Source organism: Leuciscus leuciscus (assembly GCF_965113295.1).
Source record: "Leuciscus leuciscus genome assembly, chromosome: 4".
Classification (NCBI taxonomy): Eukaryota; Metazoa; Chordata; class Actinopteri; order Cypriniformes; family Leuciscidae; genus Leuciscus; species Leuciscus leuciscus.
The window spans coordinates 30,705,649-30,730,763 of record NC_138728.1 but is presented as its reverse complement, the minus strand read 5'-3'; the positions used below and the strand labels follow the sequence as shown (position 1 = coordinate 30,730,763).

Below are 25,115 nucleotides of genomic sequence, written 5' to 3'. Positions count from 1 at the left end.
ACTCCAGGAAACAAGAAACACGGACAACGAACCAGCACAAGACTACAAACACAAGGAGGCTAAATAGGGGAACAAACAAAGGAGGGTAACGAGACAGACAGGTGGGACAAATTAACCAATAATCAGATAACAAGATAGGAGGGGCTAGACAATAGACACGAGCACATGGCCCAAAATAACAAAACACCCATGTGCAGCACAAGACAGGACAGGCATGTGACATTACCCCCTCCCTACGGAGCGGCTACCAGACGCTCCATAAGACCAGGGCGGGACGGGAGGGACAGACCAGGGCGGGAAGGGAGGGCCAGACCAGGGCGGGAAGGGAGGGCCAGACCAGGGCGGGAAGGGAGGGCCAGACCAGGGCGGGACAAGGGGAATGGACAGTTCAGAAGGCCAGGGAGGCACACAAAGTTCGGGAGGCACACAAAGTTCGGGAGTCCAGGGCGGAGACGACAGTCCATCTGGCGGCCAGGGCGGAGACGACAGTCCATCTGGCGGCCAGGGCGGAGACGACAGTCCATCGGGCGGCCAGGGCGGAGACGACAGTCCATCGGGCGGCCAGGGCGGAGACGACAGTCCATCGGGCGGCCAGGGCGGAGACGACAGTCCATCGGGCGGCCAGGGCGGAGACGACAGTCCATCGGGCGGCCAGGGCGGAGACGACAGTCCATCGGGCGGCCAGGGCGGAGACGACAGTCCATCGGGCGGCCAGGGCGGAGACGACAGTCCATCGGGCGGCCAGGGCGGAGACGACCCCTCGGGCGGCCAGGGAACAGGCACCGGCTCAGGAACAGACACCACCGGCTCAGACACCACCGGTTCAGGAACAGATACCACCGACTCAGGCACCGGAACTGGCACCACCGACTCAGGCACCGGAACTGGCACCACCGACTCAGGCACCGGAACTGGCACCACCGACTCAGGCACCGGAACTGGCACCACCGACTCAGGCACCGGAACTGGAACTGGAACTGGCACCAACGGCTCAGGGACTGGAACCACCGGAACTGGCACTGGGACTGGCGCCACCGGCTCAGTCACTGGAACTGGCGCCACCGGCTCAGGCACTGGAACTGGCGCCACCGGCTCAGGCACTGGAACTGGCGCCACCGGCTCAGGCACTGGAACTGGCGCCACCGGCTCAGGCACTGGAACTGGCGCCACCGGCTCAGGCACTGGAACTGGAACTGGCGCCACCGGCTCAGGCACTGGAACAGACGCCACCGGCTCAGGAACAGACGCCACCGGCTCAGGAACAGACGCCACCGGCTCAGGAACAGACGCCACCGGCTCAGGAACAGACGCCACCGGCTCAGGCTCAGGAACCGACGCCACCGGCTCAGGCTCAGGAACCGACGCCACCGGCTCAGGCTCAGGAACCGACGCCACCGGCTCAGGCTCAGGAACCGACACAGGCTCGACGGCGGCCATCTTGTCAGGGGACACAGGCTCGGCAGGCGTGACGTGAACAGGCTCGGCGGCGGCCTTCTTGTCCGAAGACACAGGCTCGGCAGGCGTGACGTGAACAGGCTCGGCGGCGGCCATCTTGTCCGAAGACACAGGCTCGGCAGGCGTGACGTGAACAGGCTCGGCGGCGGCCATCTTGTCCGAAGACACAGGCTCGGCAGGCGTGACGTGAACAGTCTCTGGCTGGGCAGACGTGACGGGTCGCTGGGGCGGCGCCGGCAGGGCGAGCAGCTCGGGCGGGGCTGGCAGAGCGAGCAGCTCGGGCGGGGCTGGCAGGGCGAGCAGCTCGGGCGGGGCCGGCAGGGCGAGCAGCTCGGGCGGGGCCGGCAGGGCGAGCAGCTCGGGCGGGGCCGGTAGGGCGAGCAGCTCGGGCGAGACCGGCAGGGCAGGGTACCAGGGCGACGCATCAGGGATGGCAGTCACCTCCGGGATGGTCTCCGGGTTAAGAGCCACCAGACAGGTCATTGAGGGGACCTTTCTCTTCCTCCTCCATCTCCGGACCACCGGAACTGGGAGCACTGGACTCGGGACCACCGGAACTGGGACCACCGGAACTGGATCCACCGGAACTGGATCCACCGGAACTGGATCCACCGGAACTGGGTCCACCAGACTCGGGACCACCGGAACTGGGACCACCGGACTCGGGACCACCGGACTCGGGACCACCGGACTCGGGACCACCGGACTCGGGACCACCGGAACAGTTACGGAGGGAGCCTTTCTCCTCCTCCTGTGTTTTGGGGAGCGTGGTGTGGGAGTAACTGTCTCCGTCGCAGATTCCACGGCTACCTCTGGGGGATCTGCAACTTCCCCAGCTGGTGGATTCCCTTGACGCTCTACGTAATTTAAGAATTTCTCAAAAGTCAGACGTTCCAGACCTATCATCGTCCAGTAACTTCTGGGCTCATCAAGGGCATAATTAAATAAGTCTTTGAGTGCTGCATCCCCAAGACCGAGTCCTTCCGCTGCCGCGCTGAATTTCAGGGCGAACTCCTTCATCCTGGTCCCCTGTTGCCGGAGAGAGGCCAAATTACTGAACCTCATGATGCGCTCATAGTGAGGGTAGGAAACAGGGGTGATCGGTGGTTGGTGGGAGTCCTTCTGCTGAATCCTCATCTTGGCTGGTTCGTTCTGTCACGAAATGGTAAACGAGAGTCGAGGATACAAATGCAGAGTAGTTTATTAGTGACATGCAGGTATAGTACAAACACAAAAACTCAGGAACTCCAGGAAACAAGAAACACAGACAACGAACCAACACAAGACTACAAACACAAGGAGGCTAAATAGGGGAACAAACAAAGGAGGGTAACGAGACAGACATGTGGGACAAATTAACCAATAATCAGATAACAAGATAGGAGGGGCTAGACAATAGACACGAGCACATGGCCCAAAATAACAAAACACCCATGTGCAGCACAAGACAGGACAGGCATGTGACACCGAAAGAATGGAAGTGAAATGTGACAACATGCCCCATAGGTGGGGTACATTGTAACATGTGCGGGGCACATTGTAACATAACATATGACAGCTTAAAATGTTATCTGATCTAATAAAAAATATATACAAAACAAACTAAAATATTTTCTAAATAAAATACAATTAAAAAACTTTTTCATATAAAATAATGGCAATTTTTAATAATTAAATATAAACACATTTTTGAGTTTTGACTACGAACACATGAAAACACAGCTATACAACATAGTTCAAAACAAATAAATAATTAGTCATTTCTGAACATTGACTCTCAGTCTTTATTCACCTTTTTCTCACGTTTTCCCAATAAAATTAATAAAAGTATAGAATATAATAGCATATTTCTAATAGGGGCACATTGTAACGCAGTGTTACAACATGCCCCCGCCTGCACAACTGGGATTTAAACCCTGCTAGTGTCTTCTGCTAGTTAGCGAAGCATTACATAACTATCTCAACTGTTAAATAACATCTTGGAGATTAAAATAATATCAGATTTGTCTTATTTTAAATAAACACAAAAAATAGAGATGAAAAATTTACTTAAGTAAGAAATTTACTTTTGCTATGGTTTAATAAATGTCTATGGATATTTTCCCAAAAAAATAAAAATGTTGGCGGAATTTTTTTACTATATAGTGTTGATATGGCAACTAGTAAATACACAAAGTTTCGTCATCCAAGCATGTGCGGAAGTATTTAAAACAAGCGTGTTACAACTAGCCCCGTGTTAGGTTGTGCCCCGCGCTCCCCTATATTCAGCTGTGTGAGGTCTAAAAATCCCATTCCAACTCCAGTGGAATTCCATCATGCACTGATAATTATATCTGTAGGGCAGTTCCTCACCACCATCAGGTCTGGGAGCTACCAGAAAGACGACAATAGCTTTTTGGCAGACTTCCTGGACACAGTGGAACAAAATGCATCAGTCAGAGTGGAACAGCTGATGGTGGAGAACAGAACAGCACCTGAACTCACAATATCCTTATTCTCTTCCATCTTGCAGGCTACATTGTCCACAAATTAATCAGATTTGTCAGCATCTGTGGAAAATGCAAAACTACAACACAACACACTGATGACAATCCTGTTGGAGATAACAGCATTTTGGTGAACTTAAAAGAGTTCCAGGCAGCTGCACTTTGTCGTCCCTCCCAGGAAGCCTATGACTTAACTCAACAAATTGAGAAACTATTTAGGACCAAGACTGGTTCCTTCCTCATGGAGCTCCCCAACGCAGTGGATGTCTTGGAGAAAGAAGCTCAGTCACTCTCCAGCAGGCTTCCATCATGCTGTAGAGTACAAGAAAAAATCATCAAAACATTTATAAGGCTGAGGTTGAGGATTGAGGTGAAAAAAAAAAAGAAATGACAAAAAACAACAACACTTGAACAATGGTTGTTTATCCTGGTTAAATAAAGGTTTATCCTGGTTAAATAAAGGTTTGAATGAAGATGGACATCTTGGAAGCAAGAGCCAATCTAAAGAGAGGAAAAGGACCAACAAAAGCCAAGTTTCAACATCCAACAACCAGCAAAGAGCTCCAAAGGTGCTATGAAACACATTAGTTGTTGCCATGGAAACACTTGGACTAAACGTTGCTCCAATAAGTGCTCTAGCCCCCAGCCAACATCACTACTCCTCCACCTACCAGCACCAGCACTCAGCCAACATCACTGCTCCTCCACCTACCAGCGCCAGCACCCAGCCAACATCACTGCTCCTCCACCTACCAGCGCCAAGCCAGCACCCAGCCAACATCAATACTCCTCCACCAACCAGCACCAAGCCAACATCACTGCTCCTCCACCTACCAGCACCAGCACCCAGCCAACATCAATACTCCTCCACCTACCAGCACCAGCACCCAGCCAACATCAATACTCCTCCACCAACCAGCACCAAGCCAACATCACTGCTCCTCCACCTACCAGCACCAGCACCCAGCCAACATCAATACTCCTCCACCAACCAGCACCAAGCCAACATCACTACTCCTCCACCTACAAGCACCCAGCCAACATCACTAATCCTCCACCTACCAGCACCTCCACCTCCACCCAGCCAACATCACTAATCCTCCACCTATCAGCACCCAGCCAACATCAATTCTCCACCACCAACCAGCACCCAGCCAACATCAAGCACCCAGCCAACATAACTAATCCTGCACCTACCAGCACCCAGCCAACATCACTACTCCTCCACCCACAAGCACCCAGCCAACATAACTAATCCTGCACCTACCAGCACCCAGCCAACATCACTACTCCTCCACCCACAAGCACCCAGCCAACATCAATTCTCCACCACCAACCAGCACCCAGCCAACATCAAGCACCCAGCCAACATAACTAATCCTGCACCTACCAGCACCCAGCCAACATCACTACTCCTTCACCCACAAGCACCCTGCCAACATCAAGCACCCAGCCAACATAACTAATCCAGCACCTACCAGCACCCAGCCAACATCACTAATCCTCCACCTACCAGCACCAGCACCCAGCCAACATCAATACTCCTCCACCTACCAGCACCCAGCCAACATCACTGTTCCTCCACCTACCAGCACCAGCACCCAGCCAACATTACTGCTCCTCCACCTACCAGCACTTAGTTTAGTATGATTCCTTTTATAAAAGAGCAGTACAATACACATTTAGCACACAACTTTATTTGTTTTTGCAAACTCCATCAATAGGGTGCATTTTATTATTAAACAATTTTATTCTTTACTACGTGTAATAAGGAACAAGCTTCATATCCTCATTTTTACCACTTCCACTTACCGCTGTGACATGCGGCCAAACGCTATATTTGCTAACTTACCCCAACCTGCAAAAAAATATGTTTAGACTCCTTTTCTCTAATTCCAAAACAATGGAACAGATTTTACAATTAATAAGGTGTTTGTTACTCACTTTATCTGTTATCTAATAACATCCCTTAAATCTACAAATGTAATGAGTAATAATCTACTAGGAGGCTTTAATGTACAAGTTATTTTTATTCAGATGTACTGATAATATGCAATCTTATTCTTTAAATGTCTAACCTTTTAAAAAATGCTTCGCAAACAGTCTGTTCTGCTGCATCTCTACGGCGCTGCATGTATTTGCTGCTACTTCCGGGAAATATTGAGATGCTCCACGAGCCGCCATTGCTGCAAAAAACAAACAAACAAAAAAACGTTCCATTGGAGTGAATGGAGTTGTCACAACTCTATTTCTCTATGGCTCTGCCCTAAACATACTAAGCCTAATTTAAAAAAACAAACAAAAAAAACAATAGGATATAGACAACAATGGTTCATATTTTAATTGACAGATGAAGTTTATGACTAATATACAACAGAGACAGACAAAAATATAAATAATCATGGAAATTGCATGAAATTATTAAGCATTAATTCATTCGAATTTAATAAATTGTTGATAACTTAGTGCAGATATGAAACATTTGGAAAATTACCAATTTTTATTAATTATTATTTAAAAATACATAAAATTATTTATTTTATTTGGCAAAATATTTGTATATCTAAAATGTTTCAAATTCAAGACACTGCTGCTACTTTCTTTTATAGCTATAACTCAAGGATATTTTTTGCATTGAATTAATGTTAATTGTTGATTACCCTATACACGATGCTAGTTGAACTATCTCTGAATTTTAGAATAGGTTTAGAGTTAACGAATCGAAACCGATCCAACCCGATTTAGACCAGGTTCACAGTGCTCACTAAACATTCAGGGTATGATGAACTCTGGAGCGCATACGCCTGAACTTGTGACATCTGCAGCGAACAGACAATCACACAGAGCACAGAGAGAGTCAGTTATGGCGCTTTTCCACTACACAGTACCAGCTCGCCTCAGCTCGCCTCGCCTCTGTTTGGGTTTCCACTGTGTAAAAGTTGTACCTGTACCTGCTTCCAGGTACTTTTTTTCGTACCACCTCCGGCGAGGTTCTAAGCGAGCTGAGGCGATACTAAAATGTGACGTGAAAACACGGCAGACTGCTGATTGGTCAGAGAGAATTGTCACTATTCACTGCGTCATCATTGCACGCGCCAGACGGAGTATCCTGAATAAAAAACAGCAAAAACAAAAACATCCAAAAACTGCATACACTCGATTTCCTCCATTTCCCTGTGTGTGTCTTGCGTAAAAGATTAAGTCACAGCAGTTTCCTGCGGCGTCGCTATGACGACCAGGTACTATTGTGGAGGTACTATCTGCAATGGAAAACGGAGCGAAAAGCGAGTCGAGTCGAGTTGAGCTGGTACTGGTAATGGAAAAGCGCCATTTGATTCACTTCTTGCGAGAGAGCAAAATTTACTTGCTGAAAACTAAGGCCAGTTCATACACTTTATCTTTCGAAGGTTGCATTCCAAGACCGAATCATTTCAAAGACTCCTTCTAATGGCCTAGAAATGTGTCCTACTTTTCCTCGGGCCGGTGAAAGATAGAGCTTGTGGATCCTTCGCAGCCTAGCCTATCCCAAGATTCAATGCACGCTGGTGACGACTGGATTCTTTCAAACAAAATGGCAGGTTGTGCTTCTGTGATTATATATTTAAAAGTAAGTATTGTGTTATAACTTAAATAGTCTATATTTATTTATTACAGGTAACTTTAATTGACCTCTGCGGGGAGTTTTATTTAAGTCTTGCCAACACAGGTACATAACAGATATAATAAAAGAGGAGAAAACAAACATATCTGTTATCTTTGCTTAGTTAGATAATGCAGCATAAACACATCATAAACACATTGATGTTATGATCAATAAAGTTTGAAGTTCATTAACAACTGATTTTTATATAAGATTGCTGTGAATGGCATAATATATCAACATTATGCACGGTATTTATTCCAAACAGTCAATGTTTAGAGTCAGATTTTTTTTTCAAAAACCACATTTACAGATATAGACAGAACACACAAACCAGCCACTTGAACAAAGTGTTAAAAACATGAATGGTGTATAGAAGGGAAAAATTATATTATTAATACTAATGTTTTAAAATAACATTCATCTTATTGTTTTATATGACTGAAAAATAATAATAATGATTAGCCAACTTTATTAAACTGAATAACTGAAGAGCACTGTCTATTTCATTTGTATCTTTGTTGTATTGTATTTATTGGTGCTTTTGCTTGTAATATGATTGATTGTTGTATTGTATTTATTGGTACTTTTTCTTGTAATTTGATTGTTTTTATTTTATTACTTACTGTTTACTTGTCTTTAAAAATGTAGGCTGTTAATATCAAAATTGGAATAGAGGATTGTGAATTTTCACTAGTCTCTAAAATTTTGGTCATAACTGCATGTTTTTGTGTCATGATGACTGTACATTTTCAGCTCAATGTTAAGTATGAAGTAAATACATGGTGATAATCTGGTTAAAAAGAATCACACACGAATTAAACAAAATATAAATTGACAAAAAAAATTGCAATAAACTAGACTCTTAAATTTAAATGATTACAATTTATGAATGTTTTAGATTACACTCCTAGCCATGGTTTCTTTTAAAAGAAGACACTTAGGAGGTTTAGGTCAAGTAAAGCAAGGAGCAATATAACTGAATAAAAAAAAAAAAAAAATGTAAGACATACATTTACATTTATTTTAAAGAAAATACTCTGCACTTTACTTGCAGTTTAAAACAAGCAAGTGTTGCCAGTAAAGAAGTTCTAAAGGTTCTATTTCATAGTTGTACACAAACATCAATGTGTGCCATGAAGAGTCGTTCATTTATGATTTCACTTTTCCAAAGCATATACGTGGCGAATGCTAATGGTAAAAATAATACCTATGGTAACTGCATAAACTGGTCTAGCATAAATAACATGTTATGGTGATGTATAATAATCACGTCATGATGATGGTAGGTTTTAATTAGTCCAACATAGAATTGTCAACTTTATCATAAACATATAGTAATCTAGAGTAGGCTGAAAGAATGTTAATTGGCTTAAACACACGCAAAGTGCGTTCTATTTGAAATCACTGAAAGCTGTCACTTATCTCAGACTCACTTCATCACGATCTCACAAAGTTAAGTTTTAATCAATGAAGCTATCCACACTGCATAATTAATCTTTTATTTACAACGTGACTAAACTTTGTAATAATGAGAGGATTCGCGAGCATGCAGAACACAGCACTGGACAAAAACTCAGTGTTTTGAGCGGTGAGTGGCCATCTTGTTCAAGAAATCAACAGACATGTGTTCTCTTCATGTGTTACTAGTACCTCTGTTTTTATTAAAGTTAACCGATTGTTAATGTGAAAGGTTTTTTTTTTTCGACGGGGTTGCGTGCGTAAAGTGGTTTCATGCAGCTTTGCTCCCTGTACAGACATTCACAGTTTTATCCATAGAGTGACTTGACGTTTTGCCACTATCAGAAACTCTCTTGTCTTGCTGCTATCTGCTTTTATTACAAATTGCACTTCGTTATCACTGGATACAGCCTTTCATTATTAAATTATGAAAACATGTTTTTTAATCAGCCGCAGTGAATTGTAAATGAGTTGTGATAGTGAGTGTGAAGGTAACAATGTGGCCTTGATGGATGCCCTACCTGGTTTATTTAACTGCATAAGTCTATTACTTTTACTGGATGTTTATGTAAATTTACATTTAAATGACAATCTTTTTAGATGTTGTGATAGGTTTGTCATAGAAATGTTTATAAAAATTAAGTCATAGGACGATATGACTCAAGTCATATGACGATATTGCAACCTGCAACCTGTCTTTTGAAAATCATATTTCATATGTTACAAAAACAGCCTTTTTCCACCTTAGAAACATTGCTAAGCTACGTAATATGCTATCAGTTTCTGATGCAGAAAAGTTAGTTCATGCATTCATGACCTCGAGACTGGATTACTGTAATGCCTTATTAGCTGGTTGTCCTGCATCCTCAATAAACAAGCTACAGTTAGTCCAAAATGCCGCCGCTAGAGTTCTTACGAGATCAAGAAAATATGATCATATAACACCGATTTTATCATCACTGCATTGGTTACCTATAAAGCTCCGTATTAATTACAAGGTATTGCTACTGACTTATAAAGCCCTAAACGGCTTAGCTCCAGTCTATTTAACGGATCTTCTATCACCCTATAATCCATCGCGCTCTTTAAGATCACTAAATTCAAGGCTTTTGGTCATACCTAGGATATCCAGAACCACCAAAGGAGGGAGAGCATTTTCACATTTGGCTCCAAAACTCTGGAATAGTCTTCCTGATACTGTTCGTTGCTCAGACTCGCTCTCCCAGTTTAAAACTAGATTAAAGTCGCATCTCTTCAGCCAGGCATTCATATAATCCTACAGATCAAACTACAATCCGTCCTCTAGCTCATAAATGCCAGAGGAGAACTGGCCCCCGACTGAGCCTGGGTTCTCCCAAGGTTTTTTTCTCCATTAGGTCACCTGATGGAGTTTTAGGACACCATTAGGTCACTTGATGGAGTTTTTCGGTTCCTTGCCACTGTTGCCTTTGGCTTGCTCAGTTGGGGATATTTTGGGGATATTTAATCTAATTTTATCAATCAATAAATTCCTCTTGAAACAAACTTTGTTGTATTATTTTATTTTAATACTGTGAAGCTGCTTTGATACAATCTGTATTGTGAAAAGCGCTATACAAATAAACTTGACTTGACTTGACGAAGATGTCTAAGTAGTGTCCACAACTTCGCATATAAATTACCCCTAACTTCTTAAATTACCCCTAATCTTTCGACTAGGTCTCGATTATGTCTAAGCCCCTCTCAGTTAAATAATGCAGTACCGTTTGCAGAGAGCGTGGATGCTAACAGCATGGCGTAGATAGCCAAGGTGCTAACCGAGCTAAAAGCACTTCGCTCAGCATTCTGTTCAAAGTTAGATGGCATAAACAACTGTCTGGGCGTAATGGCAAGCTCCATTTCCACTTTGGAGAGCAACTTACCTGATATTAAGCAAGCATGTGTCAGCTAATGAAAAACGTATTGAGGAAACCGAGACACATTTCGTTGCAATGAAGGGAAAAGATTGACAGACCTGAATCCACACTAGTCTCTGTGACAAAACGGATTGCACAGCTGGAAATGAAGACGGTCGATATAGAAAATCATGGGAGGAAGAATAATCGGGTGTCTGCACATAAGGATATAAGTAGAAAGCATTGGAATATTTTAACTAGGCAAGGCAAGTTTATTTATATAGCACATTTCATACACAATGGTAAATACACAATGGTTCAATACATTTTTAAGAATAATTAAAACAGTTTAGAATAAAAAAATAAATAAAATACAGTACAAACAGTCGGACGAACAGTGGCACAGTGCTCATTCAGTAAATGCATAGCTAAACAGAAGTGTTTTGAGTCTGGATTTGAATGTGACCACTGTAGGAGCACCTCTGATCTCTTCTGGAAGCTGGTTCCAGCTGCGGCTGGCATAATAGCTAAAAGCAGACTCGCCATGTTTAGAGTGAACCCTTGGTATTTCTAGCTGATATGATCCTAATGATCTGAGTGATCTGTTGGGTTTATATTCAGTGAGCATATCTGCAATGTATTGAGGTCCTAGGCCATTGAATGACTTATATACCAGTAATAAAACTTTGAAAACAATCCTAAATCTAACTGGGAGCCAGTGTAAAGACCTGAGGACTGGTGTGATATGTTCATATTTTCTGGTTCTGCTCAGAATCCTGGCGGCAGCGTTCTGTATGAGCTGCAACTGTCTTATGGTCTTTTTGGGAAGGCCAGTGAGGAGTCCATTACAATAATCCACCCTGCTGGTGATGAAAGCATGCACAAGTTTCTCTAAATCTTGACTGAAAACAAAGCATCTAATTCTTGCAGTATTTTTGAGATGATACAATGCTGATTTATTTATCGTATACAACTCAAGTCTTTTTGCTGACCCTCCTCTTTTTTTCACACTACAGAGCAAAAAGTGTTAGAGATTTTCTTGTTAAATCCGATACCTTTGTGAAAAGTAAGAGGGATAGATGCAAAAGTAATACAATTTTTTATATACGTAATTTATTAATACGACAAAATATACGTAGAAGATCGCCGACAAATGCCCGAAATCATAGGCAAATCAGATCTCGTTCACGTGAGTGACAATCACACAGTGTGAATTATCAAAGACGCGATCTGAGAGAATCGCAGATGAGTCACTGACGCCCGCGAGATTTGGCATGCTAAATATCTAGACCTGTCCGCGATTCAAAATCCTGCTGTGTGAATGTGTTCTGACTGAAAACTACATCGGCGATGAGAGCAAGAAACAGGACAGCGGGGAGTTCGGGGAGGAGTTATAGACCAGAATATCAGTATTTTAATAGATATATTTACAATTATATCAAACAGAAACAAAGCACAAACATTTGCTTGACCAGCAGCACATTGCAAAATTATTTATTTACCCCCAACTCTCTTCGCAGAACACACAATCCTTGCTCCCCTCGTCTCCCCAACCATTTCCTCCAGCATAATTGTTTTTCTCCTTTTCGCTGCAAATCAGCGCAGACACAATTTGGATCGCAAGCTTCTTGCAGGCTATCATTTTTAATTACAATTTCAGTCTCGAGTGAGAACTCCGGTCTCACGCATGCGTGATCTTGCGTTATTTCCTTATCACTTCTCGCGCGTGTTTGGTTGTGAAACGTAGTTTGCAAACCAGACAGAAGTTGTCGGCGATTCTTTCTTTTGTAAAGTCATGCAGTGTGAAACCCCCTGTCGCCGATGCATTGTGCAGTGTGCACACAGCAGTGACTGAATGTTACCCCAGATAGTCTTGCATTGTGAAAAGAACAGTGACCTGACTACTTTGAAAATCATGCAGTGTGAACTCGGCATAAGGATGCTGCACAGCGGGAAGAGTAAGGTGCTCTGCTCACCATGCGAGGCCAAGGAATTCTACCGCTTCAGCTGTACTAGTGGGCCACTCAGACAAAAGGTATGATTAGCTGGATACACGAATGCATAACTGCTCACTGGACAGATATTTAAGAAGACTGTTAAATCATTGAAATATATAACAGTAATTGAGAAGAAGTTTATCATAACTTAAAAAAAAAAAAAAAAAAAAAAAAATGTTCTTGGCAATTTATCCAAAAAGAAATCCAGTCCTCACTGGCTCAGGCCACGAAAGATCCGTCTGTTCTAGCAAGCAAGCAACTTTATTTATATAGCACATTTTTAAACAACAGACGTTGCCCCAAAGTGCTTTACAGAAGCGAAAACATTAAAATCCTATAACAAAGCAAACATAACTTATTCGAAAGTTAAAGAAAATAAATACGTTTTTAAATAAGACTTAAAAGTGGCAATTGATGGAGCTGACCTCACGTGGAATGGGAGACTATTCCAGAGTTTGGGACCTACCACAGAAAGAGCACGATCTCCTTTTGATTTTAAATGACAACGAGGGACCTTTAAAAGCCGTTGGTCAGAGGACCTGAGAACTCTAGAAGGAGAGTAGGGAATAATAAGATCACTGATGTACTGGGGGGTAAGGCCTGATAGGGCCTTGTAAACAAACAAGAAAACTTTAAAATCAATCCTGAATTTAACAGGAAGCCAATGTAAGGATTGCAGTACAGGGGTAATATGGTCTCTCTTTCTCACCCCCATTAAAAGCCTTGCTGCTGCATTTTGCACTAACTGTAAGCGGACTAGCATAGTCTGGGGGAGACCAATATATAGAGAATTACAATATATTTGATGAGATAAAAGAGTGAACCACGATTTCCAAATCCCCACTGGATAGAAAATGCTTTACTTTAGCAATTGATCTCAGGTTAAAAAAAGCTACCTTTAACAACGGCACCAATCTGTTTCTTAAAATTTAGTGATGAGTCCATAATTACCCCTAAACTCTTTACATGATCTTCAATCTTTATGGACAAAGAACCTAAATGATCAGGAAAAGTAGGTGAGATGGGAGAACCTACAATCAAAACCTCAGTTTTACTCTCATTTAATTGGAGAAAGTTGCTAGAAAGCCCAAGTTTAATGTCGCTGTAACATTCCTGTACTCTGTCTAACGAGCAGGTTTTATCTAAGCTCACAGGAAGATAAAACTGGAGATCGTCTGCATAACAATGGTATGCAATACCATACTTCAGAAAAATAGAGCTTAGAGGAAGCATATACAGAGAGAAAAGCAACAGTCCCAAAATGGACCCCTGTTCTACCTTCATTGCCCGGGAATGCAGCCTTCGAAGGATTCAGCCTCTGAATTGGGATGTCTCCGGTTACTTCTGTCAGCCTGTTGAATCCATTTTTATTTGGACAATTTCTACCATATGATGGCTGAAGCAGAAGCGCATCACACGGTTTTCACGGTAACCAGATCAACATTGTGAACAGAACTCTACAAAACTTAAGTGAAAACATCCAATGATCATGCAATGGGATAAAAGCTTCTTTTCCCTGCAAACGATACCATGAAGAATGTGAATATTTAACCAAATCAAAAACAAAAGGTAAGCAGGTATCAGTGTTAATTTCAGTATTTTTACTGAAATTTCAGTTAATAATAATAATTAAAAAACGCCATTAAAGGTGGCACTTTTAAAGTTAAAAAACGATAAGGCTTCACTATTCTAGGAGAATAGCATCATTGATAACACAACATTTTGTTCCCTCATTTCAGGGAACCAAGGTTATGTCAGTAACTGGAGACTTTATCAAGGAAACCTTAACATGTGAATGACCTGTAATAAATAAATGATAAGTGATGCATAAAATCAATGACGCACTTAAACGCACTTATGCAATGCTAATTTGCTGAACTTTCGCTTAAAAGTTAGATGCTGTATAACTGTGTTCATGTTTGGAAAAAAAGTCAGTTTGATACAATTTAAATCACCAGACATGTGCATTATTTTTCAGATATGTACAATCAATTTGCACATAATGTTATGAATGTATGCAGCTTGAAAACACCAAAGCTATCTGGAAATGATTGCTCTATTAATCATTGCCATTAATCATTTGTTTTTTTGATAACCAACTTAATAACTTAAACTGTTTTTATATGTTTATATTAGTATGTTTTTAATATTGTACTTTAATATTTATTAGAGCTCAACATCTTTACACATTGGAAATAGGTATCTTGTTAATGCTTGTTAGACATTTGAATTTACTAATAAATCATAAGGCCCTATGATTTGGCGATGTGGAAAATGCAGATGGAATCGTAGAATCAAGTGTTTTATGCATTAATTTGATTACTACCGTAATTTGAATTAAATCATACATTTTTAAATAAAAAATTAAAACATACAACACAGAAGTTCTGAATAATTACAAAAGCTTTTTGATTACTGGCATTTAATTTAAACATTAAATGGAGTCCAGAAAAATAACAATTCAAAAAAGGAATACAGAAAAATTTTAACTATTTCATATGGACCTACAGATCCCAGCAACTGTATGCATCTGTGTGAATCATGAATCTTGCTAAAGTGAATCTTTTAGCATGAAATTCTACTGTAGCCATTGTCCTCATTCTTTAATCTTGTATACAGACCAAGGCAGGTAATCGACTAACATTAAGATGTGTGACTTTTGCTTGTTCTCACAAATTATTGTCAGGCTAAAAATAAAGCATATATTTAGTCATAGATTTTCACAGTACAACAACAAAAATGTTATTGAAATAGTCAAAGATTTTGTTATTGCATTTATATTATTTTTAAAATAATTTTTAATGTTTGTATGCGTTAAATAATTTTAATGAACCTGGTTACTACTGTGTGTTGTACACTAGGTGGTGATGTAATGCCACTACCTCATTTCATACAAACCTTATCCATTTTCTAAGAATTTTTGGAGAGAAATGTACTACTAATATACTTTTTATTATTATGAATAATAATAATATAATAATATAATTTTATATATATTTATATAATTATTTATATAATAATAATAATATAATTTTATTATATGTTTTCCATGTGTCCACATTAAATCTAAAGTATGATTACCATAATGAGTGTGTTCTGACACGTGTTGTTTAACTCCCAATAGTTTAAAATGTCTATAAATGCCAACATCAATGCATCTTTTTCATTATCTTCATGGCTCACCAAATAATAAAGATTTTATCTGCAGCTAGTACTAATTCAGATAGAAAATCAAAAAATTATTTCATAAAGTCTCTTTAGATATTGGTATCCGTATCAGCCATCGAAAAAGCTTTATTGATCAACCAGTATTGTTGAATGTATCCATTTCTTGTTAAATTGATAAATCAGCTTAAGCAACTGAGAGCTTCACGGTAGAATCTGCCACATTGCGTCCCATTAATCCATCCACTAGCCACCTGTGAACATCTTTATGTCACTCTAGAACTAGGTACTTGAATATCGATTTTGCAAGATAAGGTTTGTTGGATAAGATTGAATATCTTTTCACGCACTGAATATATTTGTATCTTCTGTGATCTCCTTTGTGTGTTTGATAGGCATAACTTATGGATGTCACAATTACTTCACAAGAAATTTGAAAACAAGTTTTGCACAAATGGAAAGGATGGTTTTCTGTGATTAATGAAGTGGATGTTTAAGTGAGGACCAAAAAAAAAAGGGTTTTGAGACTTGTTTAAAATGTTTGTTGTGAACCCATTATTTAAAAAAAAAAACACGACCCTGGTGCGATTGCTCTGTTAGTGCGGTTCATTTGAATAATCGTGAACGCTGCCATCTGAACCCCGGTGCCACCCTACAAGGTGGCCGAGACCGCTGAAAAGATGGGTCTGTCCTCTTCCAAACGAACTCTGGTGCAGTTTGAATGGAATATGAACACAACACAGATCAAAGATATGTAAACGAACCAAAAACAGGACATGATGCCACAAGATGCAACCCTAAAAAGGACAGAATGCTCAAGCACTCCTGTTTTTTCCTCGTCATAGTTACCCATCACAGTTCGGTACAGGTATCAGAACCACGTCTCCTCACAGGAGATCTTTTGATAAGATCACAGCAGATCAGATGTTTGTGACGGAGGGATTCCTGCCGCTGTTTTGACTCTTTTACACATTTTATAAGCTCTTCACGAGTTCTCAGCTGTTCAAAAAACCATCATATGCAGGCTATGCACACACAATGAGCACATTTATCCCAGCACACAGCATTGCTTTGGATGTTTGGTAAGTTCCGACACGAAATATACGTAATAAAAGCCGACCAATCAGGTTGTGAACATATCACTATGCCTTTAGGTTCGGTGTCTTTAGGTTCTATGTTAAAACAACAGTGTGACCACTAAGAGGACCAATCGAAACAAGCAAACCGAACTACATGTGTGAACACACCCTTAATGACTGCCATAAACTGTATCACTAGTTGGATTAAAGTTAAAAGTTAAACTCCACAATTGTATAACTGAGATGATTGTATAAGTGACACTCTTGTATAACTCTATAACTGATTGTATAACTGACACTCTTGTATAACTGATTGTATAACTGACATAACAGCCGTGGTGGTTATAAAGAGCTTTTCCCACTCTTCCCCACTTGCAACTGACAAGATGAAGGTCCTAGAGGGATTTCTTTCTTTAGGTTTGTTGACTGTTTTTTTGAGCTCCTGTAATGCAAAGCAACAGAAGTTCAGGATTCCTGTCCATCAGAAATCAGCTTCTGCAATCTCATACCAGAAGGTCTGGGAGAAATTCAGAAGTCAAAGCGAAGCTGAGCGTGATGAGTTTCTGAGTGGCTCGTTCCCAGTTGATTTTGAATGGTCCGTCTCCAGTGAGAGTTTCAAAGTGGAGGGTGGATGGGCTGAACACGGGAAGGGTGAGACCATTTGGGATCGTTTTAGCCATGAGGGCCATGTCTTTGACAAACAGACCACTGATTTGGCCTGTGATAGTTATCATAAGGTGGACTATGATGCGTATCTGCTTAGGGGAATGATGGCACCTAATTATCAGTTCTCAATTTCCTGGGCTCGCATTTTCCCCACTGGACACAGAGAAAGTTTGGTTGAAGAGGGGGTTGCTTATTATGACAAGATGATTAACACACTTCTACAATCCGGCATCGAACCTACTGTTACCCTGCATCATTGGGACCTTCCCCAAGCTCTGCAGGACTCAGGAGGCTGGGTTAATGACTCTATTGTGGAAGCTTTCAAAGAATTTTCGGACTTTTGCTTCTCTCGTTATGGAGACAGAGTCAAAACATGGATCACTTTCGGCAGCCCCTGGGTAGTGAGCAACTTGGGGTATGGAACAGGGGAACATCCTCCAAGTATGAAAGACCCAATTATAGCCTCTTACAAGGTGTGTTTGTCAATCAGAAAAAGTACCATCTATTTTATGATTTTATAAAGTATATATTGGCAATGCTTTGCTTGTTTTCACAGGTGACGCACAATGTTCTGAAATCTCATGCTGAAGCCTGGCATATTTATAATGATAATTACAGGAAACTGTACAATGGAAAAGTGGGCATTGCTCTTAACTCCGATTGGGCAGAGCCAAGGAATCCCGTAAGTGATCAGGATGTTGCAGCAGCTGAGCGTTATTTGAACTTCAAGCTGGGCTGGTTTGCTCACCCCATATTTGTAGATGGTGACTATCCAGCCGTGCTGAAGAAACAAATAGAGAAAAAGAAAGGTGAGTGTGGTAAAGAGCTGGCAAGACTCCCCGTCTTCACTGAGGCAGAGAAACAAAGAATCCGAGGCACAGCTGATTTCTTCGGTCTTCATCACTACACTTCCCGACTGATTAGTGAGAGCTTGGGTAGATGTGACGCTGGACCCAATAATGTTGGGGACTTCGAGGCTTATGCGGACCCCACATGGCCCTCTACTGCTTCTGACCAGATCCAGTCTGTTCCATGGGGGCTTCGGCGGTTATTGAACTACATTTATTTAGAGTACACATCCATCACAAAGGTGCCCATCTATATCACAGGAAACGGAATGCCAACTGAGTACTATGGTGATCTGCTCAATGACATTCAGCGTGTCGACTATCTCAAAGCTTACATTAATGAAGCAATGAAAGGTAAGTATTTTAAGGGAACTGGTCAGTGTTTAAAACTATGATTATATTAATCTTTTTAGTGATAACAGTTTGTGTGAAATCAGAGAGTTGGTGACCTAAATCTAAGATCTGTAAGGTATTTCTTGGAGATTCAATTTTTTAAAATATTTTAAGTAGCCTATATATTATTTTGAGGCCAAAAAATGCCTTATAGGGAAGCCGTGTATAGGGTATCTGATATCTCAAAAAGTTTGTTGGCCATATTTTCTTATCAAGATAGACTGGGACAAATGTCTTTTTGCATGGAAACATTGCTTGTGTAGACCTACTTTTAAGCCACTTTCAAGATTCTCCTAGTTAGTCAATACTGATAAATGATAAAATATTGTACTGTTCTTTTGATCATAACAGGGACTTACACATCACATTTGAACTATTAAGCTTAAAACATGTCCTTGTCTTTTCATGGATGTAATTAAGGCTCCAATGTCACCCACATCTACAAATGTTTAATTTTAACTTTATGGGCCATGTATGAAAATATTTGCACCCTGAGAAGACTTTTAACGGTGTAAACTTGAAGGAATCAGGTTTGTCTATCCAAAAATCATAATTATTGAAATATAATACACTAAACATGGTGTTTATTGGCTTGGGAATAATTAATCCTTCAGGGAGCTGAAAATATATGAAAATGTTAGATTCTGCAATAATTTTACAGACCTTAGTTTTAGGTCACCAACAACATCAGATTTGACACTGACTGACCATAAAACAATCTTCTACCAATGTAACAAAACCCTTGCCAAACCTTAACATCCAGACTTTATATAGTAATACAATATCACTATCTACTAATTACTTCTTTCTACTACAGCTGTGCATTTGGATGGTGTTGTCATCCAGAGGTTTACAGTCCAGTCTCTGATGGATGGTTTTGAGGGTCCTCAAGGCTACAGTCAACGATTTGGATTGCACTATGTGAACTTTGAAGATCCTGACAGGCCAAGAATCCCCAAAGCATCAGCATATTACTATTCAAAGGTGATTGAGCTTAATGGATTTGCTGAGACTCCAGCAAGCTCCAAGATGCAAATCTATGGAAATAAAATTGAGAGCACAAAACTTCCTAGTCTGCCACCATCTGAAGTTCCTTCAAAATCCAAGGTTGTTTGGGAAAAGTTCTCCCCTCAAACCAAGTTTGAGAGACAGCTTTATCACTATGGAACATTTCCAGAGGGATTCCAGTGGGGTGTCTCTTCTTCAGCATATCAGGTTGAAGGTGGCTGGAATGCAGATGGAAAAGGACCAAGTGTTTGGGATACTTTCACTCAAAAACCTGGTATGATCCCAAACAATGACAATGGTGATGTTGCATGTGACAGCTACAATAAAATAGATGAGGATCTATACATGTTGAGAGCCCTAAAATTGAAGACTTATAGATTCTCCTTGTCGTGGTCTCGAATTTTTCCCAGTGGGAAAAAATCTTCTCTTAATCAGAAGGGTGTGGACTACTACAACAGGCTCATTGATGGTCTCTTGGCAAACAATATCACACCCATGGTGACTCTCTACCATTGGGACCTGCCACAGGCTTTACAGAACATCAACGGTTGGGACAACCCCGAATTAATTAACATATTCAATGAATATTGTGACTTCTGTTATGCAACATTTGGAGACAGGGTGAAGTTTTGGATCACATTTAATGAACCCCAGACAATTGCATGGTCCGGATATGGACTAGGTCTGATTCCACCTAACGTAAACCAACCTGGAGATGCTCCATACAGGGTTGCACACAACCTCCTGAAAGCTCATGCACAAGCTTATCACACCTATGATGAGAAATACAGGGCATCGCAAGGAGGTCTGGTATCCATTAGTCTAAACGCTGAATGGGCAGAACCCCTGGACGTCAACATCCCTCGAGAGGTGGTGGCAGCTGATCGAGCCCTTCAGTTCCAACTAGGCTGGTTTGCACATCCCATATTTAAAAATGGTGACTACCCTGACGCCATGAAGTGGCAGGTTGGCAACAAAAGTGAACTTCAAGGCTTGACAGAATCCCGCCTGCCTTCTTTTACTGACGAAGACAAAGCCTTTATCCAAGGAACAGCTGATGTATTCTGCATTAACACATACACAACCAAAGTCGTGCGCCATGTGACCAGCATACTTGATGTTGAGTCTTATCAGACTGACCAGGACGTTGAGAAGGACTTTCCAGATGGCTCTGAAAATACTGCCGTTAATGACCAGAAGGCTGTTTCTTGGGGACTCAGGAGACTTCTTAACTGGTTAAAGGAAGAGTATGGAGACCCTGAGATTTATATAACAGAAAATGGTGTGGCTACAGCCCCTGCCATGACGGTTGATGACACTGATCGAATATTCTTTCTTAAGACCTACGTTGATGAGGCTCTTAAAGGTATGTTAACTATAGTTCTCATTCATGACAGTGCATACACACGTATTTGTTTGATTATGAAAAGCTCTTTTTTGGACATGGTTCCAAATTTTGCATGAAATTATTTGCTCATGAATACACAAATTGTACAAAATGTATTAGAGAAAATGGCTTAATGTTTGTAATGGTGTTAAATTGTGCATTTGACACATTTACATGTATTGTCTTTTTTAGCACACAACCTGGATGGAGTACGTATTAAGGGTTATATTGCTAGCTCTCTGATGGACTCCTTTGAGTGGCTAAATGGCTACTATGTTAGCTATGGACTTCACCATGTGAACTTTTTACTTTCAAATCGGCCAAGAACTCCAAAGCGCTCAGCTCACCTCCTTTATGATATAATAAGAAATAATGGCTTTCCACTGACAGTGGAGGAAGAAATGTTATATGGACATTTTCCAGAGGGATTTATGTGGAGCACAGCAACAGCTGCATATCAGGTACAATCCATTTTAACAAATTCAATTTTTTATCATATTTTATATATATTTTTAAATCATATATTTGCTTTCATGTTATGCTTTAACACCACAGATAGAGGGAGCCTGGAGAACAGATGGAAAAGGTCTCAGTATTTGGGACAAATATTCACACACTCCCTCAAGAATAGCTAATGACGACAATGGTGACATTGCCTGTGACAGCTACAACAGGATCGCTGATGATGTCGATAATGTAAAAAAACTGAGGGTCGGCCACTACCGGATGTCTGTTGCATGGCCCAGAATTATGCCAGATGGAACAAACAGGAAAATTAATGAAGCTGGACTCAACTACTATAATAGGCTTGTGGATGCACTTTTGGCAGCTAATATCCAGCCACAGGTAGACTATTTTTTAAATAATTTGCATGCTAGAAATGCACTCTGGTAGCCTAAATAATTTTACACAATTTTGACAGTCTATTAATCATTTTAATCTGGCAGGTGACCTTGTACCACTGGGATCTCCCACAAGCACTCCAGGATGTTGGTGGCTGGGAGAATGAAACTATTGTCGATAGGTTCAGAGACTATGCTGATGTTGTGTTTAACAGTCTGGGGGACAGAGTCAAGTTCTGGATCACTTTAAATGAACCCCTCAATGTTGCTTTGGCAGGATATGGCCATGGAACTATGGCACCAGGTATCATTCGCCATTAAAATTATACTTTAAATTTTTTTTAAATGTAATTAAGCCCACCAATTTCTGTGTTCACAGCTAATAATGCAAAATAAGGTTATTGATGATGGTCTATCTGTGTCCAGGTATAAATTCCAGACCGGCCACTGCACCATATGTTGCAGCACACAACCTCATCAAGGCTCATGCTGAGGCCTGGCATCTGTATAATGACAAGTATCGTGCAAAATATGGTGGCCTTATCAGCATCACTCTAAACTCTGACTGGGCTGAACCAAGAAACCCATACAAACAGGAAGACGTGGATGCTGCCGTGCGTTATCTTCAGGTACAGATTTGTGATTCATCCATACGAACAGTGTGTAACCATGTGCATAAATCCACAATAAGCCACTCCTCTTCTTGAAACAGTTCATGCTGGGTTGGTTTGCTCATCCTGTGTTCAATGGAGATTACAGTGATATAATGAAAGACAGAATTCGAGAGAGAAGTTTAGCGGCTGGCCGACCTCAATCAAGGTAATTCATATGTTATCTTCTTTGTGAGGAATTTAAAGCTTTGTATTAAAAAGTTTCAATGCTTATAAATGCTTTCACATTTGCATTTCACATCTATCAGGCTTCCAGAATTTACCCCTGCTGAAGTAGCGAGGATTAATGGTACTTATGATTATTTTGGATTCAACCACTACACTTCTGTCTTAACCCATTACTTGGACTACAAAGACTACGAGGACTATGATGCAGACAGGTAGCCTTTTAGTTTCATTCAGCAAAGTCATTCTGTGTCAGGTCCAATTTGTTTAAAACCTACATCAATGTTTATTATGTCAAGTCAGATTTATTTGTATAGCACTTTTTACAGTACACATTGTTTCAAAGCAGCTTTACAGAAAATTAGTGTTCATGAATAAAATATCTTTATGCCTTAGACACATTTAGAAGATTATTGCTGTGCGATAATATAGTTTACATTTAGTAAAGATACTATAACGCAGTTTAGATTTCCTATATAATATATATTGCTGATATATATTATGAGCAGATATTATATATTATAAGTGAGCAGATATGCATACAATGTATGTATGCATATAAAGTATTGACACGAGTTTTTGTAAGAGTTTGGCAATAATATAGTTACATACTGCAATAAAATGTTACATTTTGTTGCCATCTATTCCAGGGGTGTAGGAGTTGTATCAGATCGTACATGGCTGGAATCTGGATCCTTCTGGTTGAAAGTAAATCCTGCGGGATTCCGAAAAATTCTGAAGTTCATTAAAGATGAGTATGGAAACCCTGCTGTTTACATAACAGAGAATGGTGTATCAGAAAGAGGGCCAATAGATCTGAATGATGTCACCCGTATCCACTACTATAATACCTATATCAATCAGGCCCTGAAAGGTAATCAGATCGAAAAGGACAGCATTAAACAAAAGATTTCTGTGATGCTTTTCCATGCATTATTAATATTATTGTTTGTTTTCAGCGTGCTTGCTGGATGGTGTGGACATCCGTGGCTACACTGCCTGGTCACTAATGGACAATGTGGAATGGGCGGCGGGTTTTGAAGAAAGATTTGGCTTTTTCTATGTAAATCGATCAGATCCCAGTTTACCACGTATTCCTAAGGAATCTGTCTGGAGCTATGCTAAAATAGTGTCCTGCAATGGCTTCATTAGCCCAGGAGAAAGTCCCCATAAATGTCAGATCCTTGAACCTGAAGGTACAATAAATCTATCTATCTATCTATCTATCTATCTATCTATCTATCTATCTATCTATATACTGTATACATGTATATATGTCTGTCTGTCTGCTTGTCTGTCTATAAATAACTGAGTCTTTTCTGGTTTACAGAGACTAATCCTGCACCACCTGCTGGTGAAGAGCTGTTTTTGGAAGTGTCAGGTCCTGATGCTGATACAAGAAACAAAAAACGTCCAGTAGAGGAACACATTAACCTTGATAAAACGGACAATTTCTGAATATAATGTGCTTTACAAGTCTTTACAGTAATTTCACTTAAATGGCAATGAAAATTACCTATTAATTGTCATTTAAGTGAAATTACTGAACTTAAATATACGAGCTTGATAAAAATGACCATTCTAGAAGAAATTTTCAGATGGCACTTAGAGGCTTTTGCATCTGAACTCTTCATATATATATATATATATATATATATATATATATATATATATATATATAATTACTAAAATTTACAAGTTGTGTAAATATTATTAAGTGAAAAATTATGTAATTCATAAAGCTGAAAAAAAAAAATTCTTTACGTAATTAAATGTTACTGGTAACTTCAACATTAACGTGTGATTAGTATGTATGTTGTATTGGGATTTTTCATGATTAACTGTTAAATGTATATGCTTCTACTAGCATTAGCTTATGGACGTGCCGTATTTTACATTTAAAAATGCCTTTTGTCTTAACAGATATGTTTGGGCTTTATTTGAGTCCATATATGTTTAATTGTATAAATAAAAATAA

The 25,115-nt window shown here is 40.5% G+C and overlaps 2 protein-coding genes across 2 annotated transcripts; both read left to right on the top strand.

The window, feature by feature from the left end:
* Positions 1 to 379: 379 nt before the first annotated feature.
* On the top strand, positions 380 to 1,635 carry LOC309497245 (uncharacterized protein; the record flags this gene model as incomplete). Its single annotated transcript, XM_082167475.1, has 2 exons — positions 380 to 728; positions 1,071 to 1,635. 2 exons carry the CDS (start codon positions 380 to 382, stop codon positions 1,472 to 1,474), a joined length of 753 nt encoding a protein of 250 aa, XP_082023601.1. The 3' UTR covers positions 1,475 to 1,635.
* A 15,850-nt stretch (positions 1,636 to 17,485) lies between these two features.
* On the top strand, positions 17,486 to 25,115 carry LOC309496875 (lactase/phlorizin hydrolase-like). The gene is made up of 12 exons (XM_082167025.1): positions 17,486 to 18,296; positions 18,380 to 19,025; positions 19,882 to 21,438; positions 21,652 to 21,920; positions 22,015 to 22,305; positions 22,407 to 22,605; positions 22,728 to 22,930; positions 23,014 to 23,120; positions 23,221 to 23,352; positions 23,788 to 24,011; positions 24,097 to 24,333; positions 24,468 to 25,115. Exons 1-12 carry the CDS (start codon positions 17,544 to 17,546, stop codon positions 24,593 to 24,595), a joined length of 4,746 nt encoding a protein of 1,581 aa, XP_082023151.1. The 5' UTR covers positions 17,486 to 17,543; the 3' UTR covers positions 24,596 to 25,115.